This window comes from Telopea speciosissima, chromosome 3 (genome assembly GCF_018873765.1).
Source record: "Telopea speciosissima isolate NSW1024214 ecotype Mountain lineage chromosome 3, Tspe_v1, whole genome shotgun sequence".
Classification (NCBI taxonomy): domain Eukaryota; kingdom Viridiplantae; phylum Streptophyta; class Magnoliopsida; order Proteales; family Proteaceae; genus Telopea; species Telopea speciosissima.
The window spans coordinates 49,385,868-49,405,949 of NC_057918.1; the positions used below are offsets into that span (position 1 = coordinate 49,385,868).

The window sequence follows — 20,082 nt, forward strand, 5'->3', positions numbered from 1 at the left end:
ACCAAAATATGATCGCACATGCTCATCAAAAGTAGGTTGTGGTGGAGTGTTCATAAATGCTGGTAGGTTCATGAACCAATAGGAGTTGTTGGCTGTCCATTGGACTGGTTGTCCATCACTCCGAGGATATTTGAAATCAAAGAGCAGTTCCATCATGGTCATACAATCAGTCAACTACTTCAACATGTCAATTACTTGTGCCATGGAGTCTAGGGTCTGGTTTGGAGTATTAGAACTACCATCGGCCAGAGCTATGATACCAAATTAATGGGATCCTGATTCATTTCTTGCAACAAAATCAGAATCCTCAATAGATACGATGGCAGGGAAGTGAGAATTTCAATAAATAAGGAGTACGAAAAAGATAAAGAGGGATACGACCAAGGATTCTCCCCAAGCCCTAGGTTAGCATCTCACCAATAAAAACAAGGAATCTCACTAGGCCCCACTGCATCTCACAGTTATTGGCATAAAACCAGAAATTTCATTCAACCTTTTTTAACTTAAATAAAAACTTCTAAGACTTTAGATAATAGTTGTAACTAACTAAAAACTGCTTCTCAAATTTTGCACACATGCATTAATTACTCTTAACCTTCTACCAACTACATAATGCTTCTCAAATGCTGCAAACATACGTTAATTACTTTTGATCCTTCTTTGATTAAGACTTGGACTGGAGTAATTAGGACAGGTTTTGGGTGAACTAGAAAACAACCAGACCTGGTTGGTCGGGCCCGAACCAACTGAACCTGGTTCCATTGAACCGGAACAGATTCGTTCAAGAAACCGCAGACCTTATTCCTCCCTTCTTAACAAGGTACTGCTTGGAGTAGAACATTACATCAGAGCACCCCAAATCTTTAACAGCCCATCCATCATTTATAGCACCAGGTGCGTTATATACAAGTTTAACAAGGATACAGTGCAGCAAAATATCACATAGACACCTGAGAGAAAACATAGCAACAAATGCTGTTGGCTGAAGGGAAACCTCACTGGACGGGAGTGGATTTTACTTTTGGTTGATGGCATCATATTGCATACCATATAATAAAGAGAGGGCATGCGGGTTAGGTTGATGTCCTCATATTGCAAAGCATATAATAAAGAAAGAGCATGCTGGTTAGAACTTAGAAGAAGCATAGAACTGATAGTTCTATGAATAATGGAAAGGAACCCATATCCAAGTTTTAAAGTATCAGTATCGGGTATTGTATCAGAAGGGTGATTTTAAGAGAGAGAGAGAGAGATAATATACAATATCGGAGAGACACACGATACGTATGTAAATGGTAAGAAAACATATACAAATGCTTATGCAAAATACAGTATTGAAGCATAAAACACTATAAATAAGTAAATGTAAAATAGTTCACGTATAAAAAGGAGAACAAAAAGTACGATGAGACAAGTGCATTCAATTAATTATATATGAATGATGAGGTTTCTACCATGTACTAATACCAAATTTTTTAAGGTATTGTATCGGTACCTTAAAGATAAAATACGTATCGGTTAGTTTCGATGGATACAGAAGGATACTTAAAACCTTGCCCATATCTACCATCTGGCGGCTGACTTGGCAAAATAAATTTACTGCACAACTAGGGCCTATCTTTTCTGAACAAACTTTGCTCTGGAACCTTATCCATTCCCCACAGCCAACAGCCTTAATAACCACAGAAACGTTAGCTGATTGCATTTTTCCATTTGACAAACCTGTCCCAGAATCACTCACATTATCCTAGTTGGTTATTTCAGACTACTATCCAGCAGAAGAAGATAACATAGAAACAACTGTAATAGTTAATAAGCATCAATGAAGTTTCTAATGATCACCAAAGTACAATGGTCACCATCTCTTTCATGTAAGACAAATGTTCAGTTATAAAAGGTCTAATCTTATATAATTACCTTTATGAGAACTGGTGTCCCAAGTAACATACCTTCTTAAATGTCATGATACTTCTCAAAGTCCAAAAACTCTATGTAATTTTCATTTTAAGAATATTTGAATAATTTAGATAGAAACACCAATCCTTCCCTCAAAGTAATCATGAACAATTTCGAAAGATTCATGAACAGTATATGATTTTGGGAGATTTCTAAATTCACTGAGCATTTCGCCTTCCCTTTGGAAAAAAGAACCAAAAAAAAAAAAACACATACCCAGCATGAAAGATCAGGATGCATATCTAACCTTTGAGGTCCCAAGCCTTCCAACATGAGAGACAAGAAATCCCAACTTTTCATTGGTTGAAGATTAGTAATGAAAAATGCCTACAAAAAATTCATAATGAATATTTCTGCAAGCATTAATCAGGTTATGAAGGACAAGCAAACACATGTTGTGTGTAATACCTAAGAATAGTTAAAGGGTAAGAGAATACCTTTCCAGCGACAGAAGCCACCCGAGAGCACAAAGCTTCTTCTGCAGTGATATGAGCATGGGCAACATTCTCAACATAGGTGAAATCACACATATGTTTACCATTTCCTACAATAAACTGAAACGAGAACTTTTGTCACTTTCTATAAACAAATTCTGAAAGCAATATATATTCATAGAACCAACATTGCAAAGCAGTATAGAAGTATATAAAAGAGAGAATGGAACATGTTCTGAAGAAGAAATGCAAGAGAAATGGAAATTGAGATATGTATAAAGCTTCTGTATAATTGAGACGTGTAAAAAACCAAAAAAGCAAGAACTGGGAAAAAAGGAGCATTTTGCACAAAGTACATTATTCTTCCTGGAGATTGAAAGCCGGTAGATGTAAGAAAATGGAAAAATAAAGGGTGTGAAGTCTATGACAATTGAATATTGGTCTGCATATAAGTGGGTAAAGATGAACTGCTAATTCATAGCACCACTGTGCCAATATAATCAAAGAAATAAATTGAAATACAAATGCAGTACCCTCGTTAATATATTTACTGCCCTCTATACATTGTGGAACAAAGTTTTCCTGTAGAAACTTTCAACATGAAAGTTATATTCTGAGGATGTAAATGCAAAAAAACAGATATGGAGGTAAGGCTGCGTTCATTTGCCCCTCCCAAACCCTACAGTAGCGGGACCCTCGTGCACTGGGACGCTCTTTTTTTTTTTTAATAAAACTAGGTATGGAATGGAGCCTCATGGACAAATTGAGAACCTCAGCCGTTTTAGGCTATTTCAGTATAGCCCAAAAAGATTATTTAATTTTTGGGTGATGCCTTGCGTGGTTTTTGGTGGCGTACTTTAGGCTCTGGTGGCGTACGTTAGGGTTTTGGCGTCTTGCGTGGTTTCTGGCTATGACGGGTCCTCCATCTCTGGAGGAGCACCCTCCTGATCCTCCCCTTCGTGGGGTCCCCTTTGGTGGGGTTGCTCCCTCGTTCGCCTCAGTGGTTTCGCAGACTTTGGCTCCTTCCACCTTAACAGGGCCTCGTGTGGAGATTACGGTGAAGAAACCTTCTTCTTTCTTCGGTGGTCCTGCTGTCTTCTTCTCCAAGCAAGAAGTCGAGTTGTCGGAGCAGGCTTTCTCAACTACTCTGATCGCAAAATGCAGTTATGGCAGGCCCTCCCTGCATTCGATTAAGGCTTTTTTTTCTCCAGAAGAATCTGTTCTTGCAGAGCAATGTGGTTGTCTTGACGTTGGACCCACGGCATGTCCTTCTGCGATTCTCGGCGCCGTCGGACTTCATTAAAGTATAGCTGAAAGAGCAAGTGTTTATTCAGGGCTTCCTTCTCCGTTTCCTGAAGTGGTCTTCAGAGTTTGTTTCGGGGTGGGAATCCCCCTCGCTCCGGTGTGGGTCTCGCTGCCGGGGCTGCCTGTCAATTTTACCAAGGAAATTACCTGGTGTCGATCGCTGGTGCGATAGGAAGGTTTTTAAAGGTGGATGGCGCCACGGCCACTGTTACATGAATAGTTGAAGCTAGATTTTGTGTGAAGGTTGATCTTAGATGGGAGCTGCCATCGAAGTTGTGGATAGGTTGTGGGTCTGAGGGGTTCTACCAGAAGATCGTGTATGAGAAGCTTCCAGCGTACTGTGCGGTCTGTTCGAAGTTGGGTCATGCAAAGGAGTCTTGTAGGAAGGCGCGAAAGGCTGTTGATGTTGCAGTGCTGCCTGGCAATTCTGCCGAACGGAAGGAGCATCGTGACACGATACCAGTACTGAGTGGTATTGCTGGCGATAGGGACGGCAATGGGGTTTTTATTCCAACTGGGTAGGGGCCTTCACGTGGTGCAGATGGGAGGGCTGTTATGACTGGCCAGAGGCAGATGGCTCTTCAACGGAAGGGTAGTTGGAGGCAGACAGGGCAGCTCGCGGGGGTTGCTGGTTTCGGGTTGGCGGTTGACCCTGCCAGTGGTGGCGTTGGGGTATCCAGCCTGAGGGTGTGACTGGAGAGACGACGGAGGTTGGCGCTGTGCTGCAGGAGATGGAAGGCTTGATTGGTGATCAGGCCTTAGAGGAGGGAGAAATTCCCTGCAACAATGCTGTGCTCGACAAAGCAGGGGAGGGCGTTGGCAGTGTTTTGGCGCTTGATGCGCCTACTCAAGAGAGGTTGGGGGTGTGCACAGGTGTGCTTGGCGTGGTTGCTAGTGGCGGCAGCTCTAGTGTGGACTGTTCGCAGTCAATGGGGGAGCATTCGGAGCCTTTCTTCCGGTATAGGGACCCAACTAGGCGCACCAGGGATGACTCGCAGGTGGCTGATTTGGCTGCCCCCACCTTGGATCGAAAGGCTTTACTAGAGAGTTTTAAGAGGTTTAACGTCTCAATTGAGAGCAGGATTCGTAGAACAGTCATCAGGTTGGGGGAGGAGAATAGAGTGCCGGTGCCTACGGGGGCACGTGCAGGGAAGCGCTTCAAGCAGGTGTCCGCTCGAGCTGCTTTGCTCAGTGCTGCGCAGGTTTATAAGAGGAAGAAAATCAGGAAGGCCAAACGGGGTCGGCCAGCTAGGGAGGGGCCTGGCCAGCGTATCACGAGGTCCATGGGATCGGTGAGGCATCTCTAAATGTTTCCAAATGAGTTGTTTGTTTTGGAATGCACGGGGGATTGGAAATAAGCCTACTTCAAGGCGTTTGAAAACTTTGGTAAGTCAGCATAAGATTGATATTGTTGCGATTGCTGAACCTAAGGCACGGATGATTTTGCAAAGGGTTGGGTTGGACTCATTGCATGTCCTGGACAGGTTGTGGGTTTTTTGGAGGGCCTCTGTGCAGGTAACGGTGTTGGAGGAGCATCAACAGTTTGTCACCTTACGGTGTGTGGACATAGGAGTGGGGACTTTTCTTATTACTTTTGTTCATGGCCTTTATTCGGTGCTAGAGAGGCGGGAGATGTGAACTAGGCTGGAGCTGTTTTCTAGGGCCATTGATTGTCCGTGGGCGGTGAGGGGTGATTTTAATGTTGTGGCTTCCCCTATGGAAAAGGCGGGGAGTTGTCCTGCTTGTTCGCAGTCACTAGAGGAGTTTGGAAGCTTTGTGAGTAGTGCTGGCCTTCTGGATGCTGGTTTCTCAGGCAGTGTTTTTACCTGGTCAAATAACCAGGTCAGTGCTAGGCGGGTTATGGCCAGGTTGGACCGGTTTTTGGTTAATGCGGAATGGGCAGGTGCTTTTCCCAGGTGTGATGTTACCTATTTTAACCGAACCTGTGCAGATCATGCTCCTATTTGGATGTCCTTTGCTGCTGCCCGTGACAACTCTTTTTCGCCATTTAAATTCCAACAGATGTGGCTGTTACATCCGGAGTTTATGGAGTTTGTCAGGAGCCAGTGGGGTAAGCCGGTAGTTGGTTCGCCTCTCTATGTTTTGTTCCTAAAGCTTAAAGACCTTCGTTGTGCTCTACGTTTATGGAACAAGGAGGTTTTTGGTAATATCCATCAGAAGGTTAAGGATGCGGAGGATTCTGTTAGCACGGCAGAAGCGGACTCGGACCGATGTAACAGTGTTGAGTCCAAGGGGGCTCTTGAGGAGGCCAGGGAAGTCCTTCAGGGGGTTCTCTTATAGGAGGAAATTTTTTGGAGGCAGAAATCTAGAGTAACCTGGTTGAAGGAAGGGGATCGGAACACGAAATTCTTCCATTCCATGGTGAATGTCAGACGGAGGACGGCCCCCCCCCCCCCCCCCCCCCCCCCCCCCCCCCCCCCCCCCCCCCCCCCCCCCCCCCCCCCGCCCCCCCCACAAGATTCAGGGGTAGATGGCTAGTGGATTTCGGACACCGATGCGGTTCAAGCCGAGGCGGTGCAGCACTTTTCGGGATTTTTGCCTCTCAAGGCTGCGTGGTGGATGAGGGGCTGTTGTCGCGATTCCCAAAGTTGTAATCGACTGCACAACTCCTCTCTCCCGTTAATTCCTTCTATGGAGGAGGTGAGGGAGGCTATTTTTGCCTTATTAGGGGATAGTGCTCCAGTGTTCAGATGGCTTTTCCGGGATTTTTTCACGGCCTCGCCTGGGATGTGGTGGGACATGATGTCCGGGCTGCAGTGCAGGGGAGTTCTTTACGAGAGGGCTCGCCTTGAAGCTTTACGTCGGCCAACCTGGTGCTCATTTCAAAGAAGGACAACCCGAGGTAATGGCAGATTTTCGGCCTATTAGTCTCTCGTAACTTTTCCTATAAAATCCTTGCAAAGATCATTACTCGAGATTGGCGGGGCTCCTTCCTTCCTTAGTGCGCAGGAGCAAGGTGCGTTGTCGGGCAGTGCATACATGATAATATAGCCATTGTTCAGAAGTGGCTCAAGACTTAAACCGGAGGACAAGGGGAGGAAACGTGATTCTCAAGCTGGACATGGCCAAGGCCTATAACCGCCTGGAATGGGAGTTCCTCGGGTTGGTTCTCACCAGGTTTGGTTTTGGTGATGCTTGGATTTCTCTGATCAGGAAGACAGTGGAGAACTGCTGGTTTTCTATTGTTATGGTGGGTAGGCAGTCCGGTTTCTTTAAGTCTTCTAGGGGCATGCGGCAGGGGGACCCCCTCTCTCCTGCTCTGTTTATTTTGGCTGAGGAGGTGCTGAGCAGGGGAATAAAAGGCCTTTTTGTTGATGGGCATGCAGCTTATTACAGCCTTCCGAGTGGGTGCCCTGGAATTTCACATTGCCTCTTTGCAGATGACACTATCATTTTTGCTAGAGGTTTGAAGAGCTCTCTCAAGCAAATTATGGGCTTCAATACCAAATATGATGGTTTTTCGGGACCAGCTTGTTAACAGTCATAAAAGTTGCTTCGTGTTGGGAGAAAAAGCCTCGATGGCTGCAGCCTGTATGGTAGGGGTGGTCATTGGCTTTCCCAGGAAGTCTCTCCCTATCACTTATTTGGGAGCTCCTCTCTACTCGGGTAGGCTCAAAATCTGTTTCTTTGACGGGCTGGTGGAGAAGATTAGGAGTAAGGTGGCGGGGTGGAAAGGAAGATTATTGTCTACTGGAGGTCGTGTTACGCTTTTAAGGCATGTTCTCTCCTCAATGCCGCTTATGTCACAGCTACTCGGATCCGCCAAAAGCTGCCCTTCGTGGTGGGGTAATCGCGCGGGCAGGTGGTGAAGCTGGAAAAGGTTTGTAGGCCTCTTGAGGAAGGGTGCAGGGAATTCGGCTCCTTGAGGATGTGGGCCTCTCCTCGAGGCTGAAAGGTCTTTGGAAAGTGTTGTCGGATCGCTCTCTGTGGGGCGGCTTTTTCAAATCTCTAAGACTTGGCGTAGCACGTTGGAGTTTAAGGGGTTCATGTTGGAGAGGTCAAGGTGGCTGCTAAGATCTAGCAATATCTCCTTTTGGCTGGATAACTGGGTGGGGGTTGGGCCCTTGATCGATTTTTTGGATAATGGTCTGCTAGTGGATCTGGATCTGTGTGTTAAGGATGCGGTTGATGAGGAGGGAGCTTGGAGGGAGGACATCTTAAGACTCATTGACTCGAGGCGCAGGGGCAGCATCACACTAGGGAATTTTATGCTTTCGAGATAGAGACGATGTTTTGGTTTGGACTCCCGCTAGTGATGGCCGTTTCTCTACTAGGTCGGCATGGAATGAAGTTCGCGTGGGTCTCCAGAACACCCTTGCTAAATGGGTATGGTGTCAGCGGTGCCCCGAAAGTGGCTTTCTTTTCATGGCAGCCTTCTTATGGGTAAGATCCCCACCGATGATTCTCTGATGGCTCTTGGCATTCCCCTGGCTTCTAGGTGCAACTGTTGTGGACAGCCAAGGAGGGAAACCACGGATCACTACTTGGGGGTTCTGGTGATACGCCTATAAAGTTTGGGATTTCTTTTCCGGCTTTTGGACTTACCTTTCCGCCTCTCAGGATGTCAAGTCGGGTGTTGCCCGCAAGAGTCGGGAAGCTGCAAGAGTCTTAGTACTTATATCACTAGAATCTTGCCTGCTTTGATTGTTTGGGAGCTTTGGAAGGAGAGAAACAGTAGAAGGCATGGGGAGAGGTGTTGTAGTGCAACATCCATTATTGAGGGCATTAAAGGATGGGTAAGAGAGGTTCAGCTGTCCTCCAAGGTCGGTCGGCTGGAATCCCCTAGGGATGACTTAATTCTCCAGTGTTTTGCCCTGTTGGCGCCATCTGCAAAGCTGAAACGCCCCCTCCCTGTTTATTGGAGCCCCCCTTTTCTCTCTGTGAAGCTTAATGTGGATGGAGCCTACAAGGGGAACCCTGGACATGGTGGAGGGGGAGGGGTGATTAGGGATCAGAATGGAGTGGTGCTAGCAGCTTTTGCTAATTTCTATGGGGACTGCACTAATTCCATAGCTGAGCTCAGAGCGCTGAGGGATGGTTTGGGTCTATGCCAAGAGCTTGGTCTTACGGAGATGGTGGTAAACTCAGATTCGGCTACCATGGTTAGAATGGTAAACCTTAAGAGGTGTAATTTATGGAAGGGATGGTACTGGTTCCACGAAGTTTTGGCACTTATATCTCTCACTCGGGTGTCTTTCACATTTCGGGAAAGCAACAGAGCGGCGGATTGGCTGGCTAATCACGTGTGCGATACGGGATCTTCTTTCACCTTCACCAAGGTTGCCTGCCTGGGGGGGTTCTCAGGTACTATTAGGGAGGACAAGGCAGGAATACCAATCTTCAGGTTTTAGCATGCGGGCTTTGCTTATATGGGGAGTAAGATTTCATTCAGAGAGACTATTGAGCGCTTGTGTGCCTTGGTTTGGGGTAAGGTGGAATGTCCCCCCCCCCCTTGTATTCTTGATTCTTTTTGGAAATAAATAAAATGCTAGGGGCTGGCCCGGGTCCCAGGTAATATTCAGGTTTTAAAAAAAAAAAAGTACAGCCCAAAAAGGAAATATTTCAGCCCTTTGTTTGACAAGATGAGGACCTTAGACGCTTCCAGTGGCTGTTTCAGTGTAGCCCAAAAATTAAGTATTTCAGCACTTTGGTAGCTTCAGTTAGGGGTGTAAATCGGTGGGGCCTAATCGGTCCAGTGCAACATTAAGGCCAAGACTCTGACTGATTGATTATCTAATAGGTCCTCAAAGGCCCTACTAATAAAATAATAATTTTTGTGCACCCTTAAGACCCTACTTTTGAGCTTTATATTTCAGCCCAATACAATGATAACCCCCCCCCCCAAAAATAAATTAAGGCCCTATCTAAACATATATTAAATTCGGGTCTGCATTATTCCCTCCATGTCAGAAAAGAATAATTCTCGTGCCTCGTAATCAGGACACATCTCTCCCAACCGATCAACATCCTCGGTGATAGGCTTCGAAGAATTGAAGGTACGATGATCCATGAAATCTCACAATCAAAGTCAGTAACAGTTGACTTCCTTATATCCAAGATTTGTGAAGGAAGAAGGAAATCAACAATCTCGATCCCTTCGAATTATGTTTACTCAATTGGTATCTTCTGTCACATAAACTCTTCTTTTACCACTGTTTCTTCCACTTTTGAATTTTTTTTAAGCTTCCATCAGTTGGAATCTAGAGGTTGAAAGAGATCAAGAGGGCAAGAGAGGAGATGAGAGTAGAAGGTTGAAGGAGAAGAAAGAGAGAAGTGGAGGTAGAAGTATATAGGAGAGTATGTTTCATCTCTTCCCTATATTGATTCACTTAACTACCAAGGGAAATTACATCCTTACCCCCCATGCTAATAGAAGATAGCTAAGGGAGGTAAAAAAGGAAAAACACATTACAACATAATAGCCTAGTACCCAAAGTACCCCTATTACATGAACTCTAGCACTGTCCCTCAAGCTGGAGAATAAATGTCATGCATTCCTAGCATGCATAGAAGAGTACTGAACTGATGAGGAATGAGCCCTTTGATGAAGATGTCAGCCAACTGATCACCTGTCCTCACAAAAGGGGTGCATATGTAGCAAGAGTCAATCTTCTCTTTAATGAAATCTCAGTCCACCTCAATATGCTCTGTTTGGTCCTCACAAAAGGGGTGCATATGTAGCCAAATTCCTCGTGAACCAGCCCTCTTCTTATGCTTACTCCCAGCATAATGCTTGCCAAACATCAGCTTGTCTACATCACTACCCCAACTGCATAGGTAATATCTTGGCGAGTCAAAGAAAAATAAATCAGCTTCCCCACTAGTCTCTGGTATTTCCCTGCATCAATAAGGGATGGACCATAGAGTTCTCCTAGCTTGTGATTCTGTTCAATACGAGAGTTGGCTAGTTTGCAACCCAACATTCTTGTTTCTTTCAACAGATCCAGTACAAATTTCCTTTGACATATGTTTATTCCCTTCTTAGAACTTGACACTTCAATCCCCAAGAAATGCTTCAAGGGTCTAAGATCTTTAATCTCAAACTATTGGGCCAAGTAGGACTTTAGTCTAGTTATCTCATCCCAGTCATTTCCAGTCACCACAATGTCTTCCACATAGACTATAAAGATTGTGATAGTACCATTACCTCTCCAGATAAATAAAATGTGGTCAGTTTGATCTGGGATTACCCATTCTTTAGAATGGCCTGTCTAAACCTCTCAAACCAAGCCTTAGGGGACTATTTGAGGCCATATAATGCCTTTTTAAGAAGACACACTTTCCCTTTAGCTAAAGAGAACTTGAAGCCTGGTGAAGTTTGCATGTATACTTCCTCTTCTAAGTCACCATGGAGGAAAGCATTCTTCACATCCAGCTGATATAATGGCTAGACTTTATTGGCCGCCAATGATAAGAGAACTCTTACCGAATTGTGTTTAGCCACAGGAGCAAATGTCTCCTGATAATCAATCCCATACCCTTGACTATACCCTTTGGCCACCAACCTAGCCTTATATCTTTCCACAGTACCATGACTGTGTAGACCCATCTACATCCAACTAGAACTCTCCCCCTGGGAAGATCAACTACCTTCCTAGTACGGTTCTTCTCAAGAGCCATCATTTCCTTAGACATTACTTCCTTCCACTTTGGATCAGACATGACCTCGATAACATTTTTGGGAATGGAAGTAGAGGAAAGAGCAACAAAAAATGCAACACCTATAGGAGAAATAGCATCATAGGAAACAAACTTGGCTATAGGATTAGTGCAAGCTCTCTTTCCCTTTCGAATAGCGATGGGGAGATATATCCCAAATGAAGGGGAAGGAATGTTACCTGGCTGAGGAAGGTGAATCTCAGGATGTAGATCCAAAGAGGATTCTTAGCAAGTCTTCTTTTCTTTTCTTTTGTACACAAATAACTCCTCATTACTAGAACCAACACCTCAATGATCAACAACATCCACTTCTTTGTATTTCCCAACATCAAGCAGAAATAGACAACTAGGCAAGGGTAGAGGAAAAGGGGTGACATCAACAGCATTTTTACTCCCACTACGCTCCCCCTGAAGAGGATGTTGTTGAGGAGTAAAGAAAGGCATAGATTCGAAGAATGTGGCATATTTGGAAAGAAGTCACCTTTGGGAGAGGGATGGTAGTACTTATAGCCTTTGGTAGAGGGAGAATGCCCAAGAAAAAAGGCATTTGAAGGCCTTGGGGCCAAGTTTAGTCCAAGCAAACTTATCAACATTAGCATAACAGACACACCCAACCACCTCAAGGGAAAGAGAGAAAGCAAAAACCTAAGGAGACAAAATTTCCAAAGGAGATTTGGAATAAAGGAGTTTAGTGGGCATGTGGTTGATAAAGAAAGCAACAGTAAGAAGGGCATTAGACCAAAAGGTCTTAGGGACATGCATGTCAAATAGTAGACTCCTAGTATGGTGATTTTACCTCTCAGCTACCCCACAAGCAAGCTGATTAATAATGCCATTATTGATCAAAAAAAGTTTTGGAGTCCACCATACATGTACTTCCGCCCTTTATGAACAATTTTAATTTTGGATCAAATTGAATAAATCATAGACATCACTCTTGTATTTCATCAAAAAGGTCTAGGTAGTGTGGAAACAATCGTCAACAAATGAAACAAAATAAAAATAGTTGAATAAAGTAGTTCGAGTGGGCCCCCAAATATCAATATGCACAATATGAAAAGGAACAATAGATCTATTACCACGATAGGGATAGGAAGACCGACAATGTTTAGCAAACATACATAATTCACACTGAAAAACATGGGAAGAAGAAAATAAGTGTGGCAACTGTTTTTTCATAGCAAAAGGATGGCCTAAACATTGATGCCAAAGCATCATAGAATCAACAGTACTGTTGTCATTACGTCCATACACATAGGATTGAGTAATAAGCAAAAAGGATGTTCTAAGTTCAAGAAGGTAGAGCCCTTTCTCCTCACGTCCATTGCCAATAATCCTCTTCGTCACCAAATCCTGAAAAAGACAATGAGAAGGAAAGAAGGTGACACAACAATTCAAGGATTGGTTAGGTGGCTCATAAATAAGAGGTTAGTAGCAAATGAGGAACATGAAGAACAAAGTCAAGAGAAATAGAAGAAATGACATGAAGACTACCTTTATCAAAAATAGAAGAAAGGGAACCATCAGTTACCTTAACCTTATCCCTACCAAAGCAGACAAAATATGAATCATAACACTGAGATATACCAGTCATATGACATGATTGGTGGCGCCAGAGTTAATGACCCAAGAAGAGGTAATGAAGGAGCAGATGCAGAGACTCAGTAACTCAAGTCAAAGAGTCCTGGCACTATACATGTAAAAGAAGATCTACCCAGCTTTGACATAACCCTGCTAAATGCTACAATGTCCTCCTGTTTGAGAAAATTGTAATCTGTATTTAGTCCAAATGGATACCACATAGGATAAGTCTTAGCCATCACAGTGTATGCTTTAGCTCCTCTCCTGCAACTATGCATACCAGGGGACAGCCATGAAGCACCCAACACTGCTCTCTAGTGTGGCTAGCTTTCCCACAGTGATCACATCTAACTCCATCTTTGTCATCTCCACAGGGTGGCCCTTTACCTCTCCCATTACCATGCTAATCTTTGTGGGAGCTAAAAGTAAGAGCAGACCGCTCAAGAGATGGTGCAATTTCTATGACTACTCACCAGGTCTCCTCAATTTGCAAGTAGCTGCAAACTTCATCTAACGAGGGAAGAAGAGACTGGCCTAAAATTTGTACTTGGATTGGTTCATATTCAAGGTTTAGCCCACCGACGATTAGGACACACTCCTCCTTAAGAGTTCAGTAGTCCTTTGCTTCATCCTCTGGATTGGATGGTTGGAGATCCCAATTATGGCCATACTCCTTCCAAAGACCAATAACAATGTTATAGTATTTAGAAATTGTCTTATCTCCCTATTTCATTGTGATGATCTTCTAGAGGAGTTGGTAAACCTTAGCCGAATCACCCACTCGATCAAAAGTCTTGGAGATACTATCCCAAATATCCTTGGCAGTCTTCTTTCTCATAAACCTTCAACCAATCTCAAGTTACACCAACTCTTCGAGATCTCGGCCCAACTCGGTTTTTTGGCTGGGCGAAACCAATACCAAAACCGAGTTCTTGAACCTTGATCCTGATCAGAGGCATAAAGTGAAGTTGAGACTGAAGGAGTACAATGGAAGGCATGCTCCATAGGTGTTCTATGATTGGTTGTGCGCCCTCGACTACTTTAACTGGTTCAACCTAACAGAGGAGCGAAAGATGAAGCTAGCATGAACCAATTAACAGGTATACCATGGAAATGGTGGTGCCCACCGACGATTAGGACACGCTCCTCCTTAAGAGTTCAGTAGTCCTTTGCTTCATCCTCTGGATTGGATGGTTAGAGATCCCAATTATGGCCATACTCCTTCCAAAGACCAATAACAATGTTATAGTATTTAGAAATTGTCTTATCTCCCTATTTCATTGTGATGATCTTCTAGAGGAGTTGGTAAACCTTAGCCGAATCACCCACTCAATCAAAAGTCTTGGAGATACTATCCCAAATATCCTTGGCAGTCTCCTTTCTCATAAACCTTCAACCAATCTCAAGTTACACCAACTCTCCGAGATCTCGGCCCAACTCGGTTTTTTGGCTAGGCGAAACCAATACCAAAACCGAGTTCTTGAACCTTGATCCTGATGAGAGGCATAAAGTGAAGTTGAGACTGAAGGAGTACAATGGAAGGCATGCTCCATAGGTGTTCTATGATTGGTTGTGCGCCCTCGACTACTTTGATTGGTTCAACCTAACAGAGGAGCGAAAGATGAAGCTAGCATGAACCAGTTAACAGGTATACCATGGAAATGGTGGTGCACAAATGAAGACAAGTTGGAGATGAAGTGTTGAAAGAGAAGTATCTATCATCCATCTTTCGACGAAGATTACAATTAGATTTAGGTTAATGGAGTAAGTGGAAGAGGAGAGGAGGTTGAAGGAAGAAGAGGAAGACAAGAGAAGAGGTTAGAGAAGAAGAGAGCAAGTTTTGGTTGTAATCGATTGTGATGGAGAGAGTTCTCCATTCACCTATATTGATTCAAACATAATAATAAAGAGAGAATTACAATCACCTCCCTAGGGAGGTACTAGAGAAATAAAGAAGAAAAAGAATTACATAATAAGACAACTAGTAAAGTAACTAGTTCCTAAACTACCCCTGTTACATGACTTCTAACACTACTAACACTCCCCCTCAAGCTGGAGAATATATATCATGCATTCCCAGCTTGCTTAGGAGAGTACTAAACTGAGGAGAACCAAGAGCCTTGGTGAAGATATCTGCCAACTGATCACCAGTCTTCACCAAAGGAGTGCACATGTAGCCAAAGTCAATCTTCTCCCGAATGAAATGTCTATCAACTTCAATGTGTTTAGTCCAGTCATGCTGAACAGGGTTGTGAGCAATACTGATGGCAGCCTTGTTGTCACAATAGATCCTCATGGGTCCTTCAGTGTCAAACCCCAATTCTTGAACAAGTCTCTTGAGCCAGATGAGTTCACACACCCCATGTGCCATAGCTCTAAATTCTGCCTCGGCACTAGATCTAGCAACAACATGCTGTTTCTTACTCCTCCATGTAACTAAGTTACCTCCCACAAAGGTACAATAGCCGGAGGTAGATCTCCTGTCTGTAATGGAACCAGCCCAACCAGCATCTATGAAGCCTTCCACTCTCAAGTGATTATGTCTTGCATATAGTAGTCCTTTCCCTGGAGAGGACTTCAAATACCTCAAAATGCGATACACAGCATCTAAATGGCCACTCTTGGGAGCATGCATAAATTGGTTGACAACTCCTACCGCATAAGAGATATCTGGCCGAGTCATAAAGAGATAGATAAGCTTCCCCACTAGCCTTTGATACTTCCCCGCATCAACAAGAGGAGGACCACAGTCATCTCCTAGTTTGTGATTCTGCTCAATAGGAGAACTTGCTGGTTTGCAGCCTAGCATCCCTGTCTCTGTCAACAAATGAAGAATAAACCTACTCTGACATATGTTGATTCCTTTCTTGGTCCTTGATACTTCAATTCCTAAGAAGTATTTCAAGGGACCCAGATCTTTGATTCAAATTGCTGTGCCAAATAGCTCTTCAAATTACCTATCTCAACAGTATCATTTCCTGTGACCACGATGTCATCAACATAGACAATAAGAGCTGTGATAGTACCATTACTCTGCTTGGTAAAGAGGGTGTGGTCAGCTTGGCTCTGGGAATATCCATTCTTCAAAATGGCTTGTCGGAAGCGCTCAAACCATGCCTTTGGTGATTGTTTGAGACCATATAGAGCCTTCTTAAGGAGACACCCTTTCCCTTCAGCTGAAGACATCTTAAAGCCTGGAGGGGTTTGCATGTACACTTCCTCTTCCAAGTCACCATGAAGGAAGGCATTCTTCACATCCAACTGATATAAAGGCCAATCTTTATCGGCAACCAAGGATAAAAGAACTCTTATTAAGTTATGCTTGGCCACAGGAGCAAATGTCTCCTGGTAGTCAATCCCATAGACTTGACTGTATCCCTTAGCCACCAACCTTGCTTTGTATCTCTTAATACTGTCATCAGATTTATACTTGATTGTGTAAACCCATCTGCATCCAACTGGGACACGTCCCTTGAGAAGATCCACAAGTTGCCAAGTACAATTCTTCTCAAGTGCCATCATTTCCTCAGACATGGCTTGTCTCCACTTTGGGTTAGACATAGCATCACTAACATTCTTGGGAATAGAAGCAGTAGAGAGGGCAGTAACAAAGGCACAACCTGTAGGAGAAAGTGCATCATAGGAGACAAACTGGGATATGGGATTAGTACAAGTTCTCTTTCCTTTCCTAACACCAATAGGAAGGTCCAAATCAGATGGAGGAGGAGTGTCACCTGATTGAGAGGAGTGGATCTCAGGATGTGGATCTGGATCTGAGGAGGACTCTTGGTAGGTCTTCTTCCTTGTATTATGCAAGCCTTCACCCTTTTGGTATGTAATGTGGTAATCCTTTTCCTTACCAGAACCACTTTCAACAACCAACTCAATATTTCCCCCTGGTTGATCATCAATCTCAACCATATCTACAGTCCTGTGTTTTCCAATGTCAAGCATAAAGGGAGATGTAGATAGAGGGGAAAGAAAGAAGTCATCAGCAGCCTGTTCACTCCCACAATGCTCCCCCTGAAGAGGATGCTGAGAAGGGACAAAGAAAGGTATAGACTCAAAAAAGGAAACATTCTTAGAAATGAGACAGCGCCGGGAGGATGGGTGATAACATTTGTAACCCTTGGTAGTAGAAGAGTACCCGAGGAAGAGACACTTGAGAGCTCTGGGATCAAGTTTGGTGCGAGCAGATTTATTGACATGCACATAACAGACACAACCAAAGACTCTCGGAGGAAGAGAGAAAGCAGAGACCTTGAGAGATAAGGTGTCCAAGGGAGATTTGAAGTAAAGAAGCTTGGTAGGCATACGATTGATGAGAAAGGAGGCAGTGAGAAGAGCTGCAGACCAGAAGGTCTTGGGAACATGCATGCCAAATAAGAGACTACAGGTAACTTCCAATAAATGGCGATTTTTCCTCTCAGCAACCCCATTTTGTTGGGGCGTGTCAACATACACTAGCTGATGGATAATGCCATGAGTAGTAAAAAAGGATTGAAGACCACCAAACATGTACTCCCCCCCTTTGTCAGATCTGACAATTTTAATATTCGTCTAAAATTGGGTAAGGATCATTTGATAGAAATTCGGAAAGGCTTCACAAACATCACACTTATGTTTCAGAAGAACAGTCTATGTGGCACGTGAATAATCATCAACAAATGACACAAAGTAACGATAGCCAAATAGAGAAGTAGTAGGGGAAGGTCCCCAAACATCAGTATGTATAATATGAAAAGGTGCAACAGTTCTATTACCATGATAAGGATAGGAAGACCGACAATGCTTAACAAACATACATGGTTCACATTGAAAAACATGAGGGGGCAATAGAAGAAAATAAGTAAGGTAATTGTTTCCTCATTACAACAAAAGATGGATGGCCAAGACGCCGATGCCATAACATAACGAAATCCACAGAACTACTAACATGACGGCCACAGACATAGGATTGAGCTGTGGGCAAAAAAGGGTCAAAAAAGTAAAGGCCTTACTCCTCACGTCCACTACCAATAATCCTCTTCGTCACCAAATCCTGAAAAAGGCAATGAGAAGGAAAAAATGTGACACAACAATTGAGAGATTTAGTCAAATGACTCACAGATAAAAGGTTTAGTGTAAGGTTAGAGACATAAAGAACAGAATTAAGAGAAATAGATGATGTCACAGGGATATTACCCTTACCAGAGATGGAGGAAAGGGAGCCATCAGCTACCCTAACGTTATCCTGACCAGAACAAATGGTATAGGAATCATAATAACAAGACATACCAGTCATATGGTCTGTGGCACCAGAGTCAATGACCCAAGACTGTGCCGCAGAGGAAGCCGAAGTGGAGACCTGTAATGCTGAGGAGGATGAGGAACTAACCACACTAGATGTAGAGGACGTGCTCAACTGTGAAGCAACCCTGCGGACCACTACATCCATAAAGGTAGAGTCATCCTGTGGAGCATCAGCCTCAGTCGTCGTAGAATGAGCTCGAGCTCCCCCTCTACGGCCACCACGACCATGGGTACCGGGGGGCGACCATGAAGAGACCAACACCTATCTTTGGTGTGGCCAGTTCGCCCACAATGATCACACTTGAATCTGTCTCTGCCAACTCCACTGGCACTAACTGTCTCTACAGTACTGGCTTCTTCCCTGTTAGGCCCTTGGCCTCTACCACCTCCACGGGTGTCCCGAAGACAGCTGGAATTAAGGGCAGACCTCTCATGAGAAGAAGCAGGTGCTGCCATAGTAAGCCGCCATGTCTCCTCACTCTGTAGGTGACTGCAAACCTCACTAAGAGAAGGGAGAGGAGACCGGCCCAACAATTGGAGTCTAACTGGCTCATAATCAGGATTCAGACCACTAAGTAAAGAAAATACACGCTCTTTTTCAAGTGTCTGATACACCTTAGCCTCATCTTCTGGGTTGGTCAAATGAAGGTCCCTGTAGTGGTCATACTCCTCCACAAGACCAAGGAACATACTATAGTATTCAGAAATAGTCCTATCACCTTGCTTCAAGGAGTGAATTCTTTGATGGAGCTGATAGACTTTGGCAATGTCACCAACTCTATCATAGGCTACAAAGACACTATCCCAGATAGCTTTGGCAGTCTCCTTATAAACCTTCTCCCAATCTCAGGCTTCAAATCTTCAAATGAGCTGCATCAAGGCTTAAACAACAGCTGTAATGGCTAGAATAGATCACCCTGAACCTATTCCATAGTATTATCACAGATTCTTTACATAAAAGGCTTCTCCTTGAAATCCTTTATGACCTAGGATTTCAAAGAGAAGGAAAGAATGGAAACAGGGAGCTTGATTCGACTCTCAAACCTTTCGGCTCTGATACCAAGGTAGATTTAGGTTAATGAAGTAAGTGGAAGAGGAGAGGAGGTTGAAAGAAGAAGAGGAAGACAAGAGAAGAGGTTAGAGAAGAAGAGAGCAAGTTTTGGTTGTACTCAATTGTGATGGAGAGAGTTCTCCATTCACCTATATTGATTCAAACATAATAATAAAGAGAGAATTACAATCACCTCCCTAGGGAGGTACTAGAGAAATAAAGAAGAAAAAGAATTACATAATAAGACAACTAGTAAAGCAACTAGTTCCTAAACTACCCCTGTTACATGACTTCTAACACTTCTAACAATTACATGACCAGCTGAACACTCGTCGTCAAGGTATAATGACTGTGGAAGAGTATAAAGACAAGTTTGATGACCTTCTGGCACGTACAAGCATGGATGAGGAAGATGGCCAGCTCCCATCTTGCTTCAAATTGGGATTTCGAGCTGATATTCGTGACAAGATGGGCGTGACTCACATTCATAGCGTGAATGATTGTTTTGAGAAGGCCCTTGAAGCTGAAGATCTACTTAACTCCACTCGGCATACTAATTCACAGTTTGGAGAGGCTAAACAGAAATTTTCAGCAAGCAAGCCAAGTGTTCCTACCCAAGTTCCACCAGTTACAGCAGACAAGGGTAAGGCATCAATGTCTACTGATGAAGACCTTAAGTGTTACCGCTGTTAGGTCTATGGACACTTCACCAAATTCTGCCCACAACGACAAAACACCAATTCCGTCATTGCTGCACTTGAAGACAACCCAAATCTCAAAATT

General features: G+C 43.9%; 1 protein-coding gene across 1 annotated transcript in view; it reads right to left on the reverse strand.

Moving 5' to 3' along the window:
• Nucleotides 1-20,082, reverse strand: part of LOC122656788 (3beta-hydroxysteroid-dehydrogenase/decarboxylase) — a 62,168-nt gene that overhangs the window by 35,696 nt on the left and 6,390 nt on the right. The window contains exons 5-6 of the mRNA XM_043851438.1: nt 2,394-2,510; nt 2,204-2,283 (exon numbers count right to left, since the gene is read on the reverse strand). Of these exons, the coding sequence (XP_043707373.1) occupies nt 2,204-2,283; nt 2,394-2,510 (197 nt within the window). The remainder of the gene's footprint in view (nt 1-2,203; nt 2,284-2,393; nt 2,511-20,082) is intronic.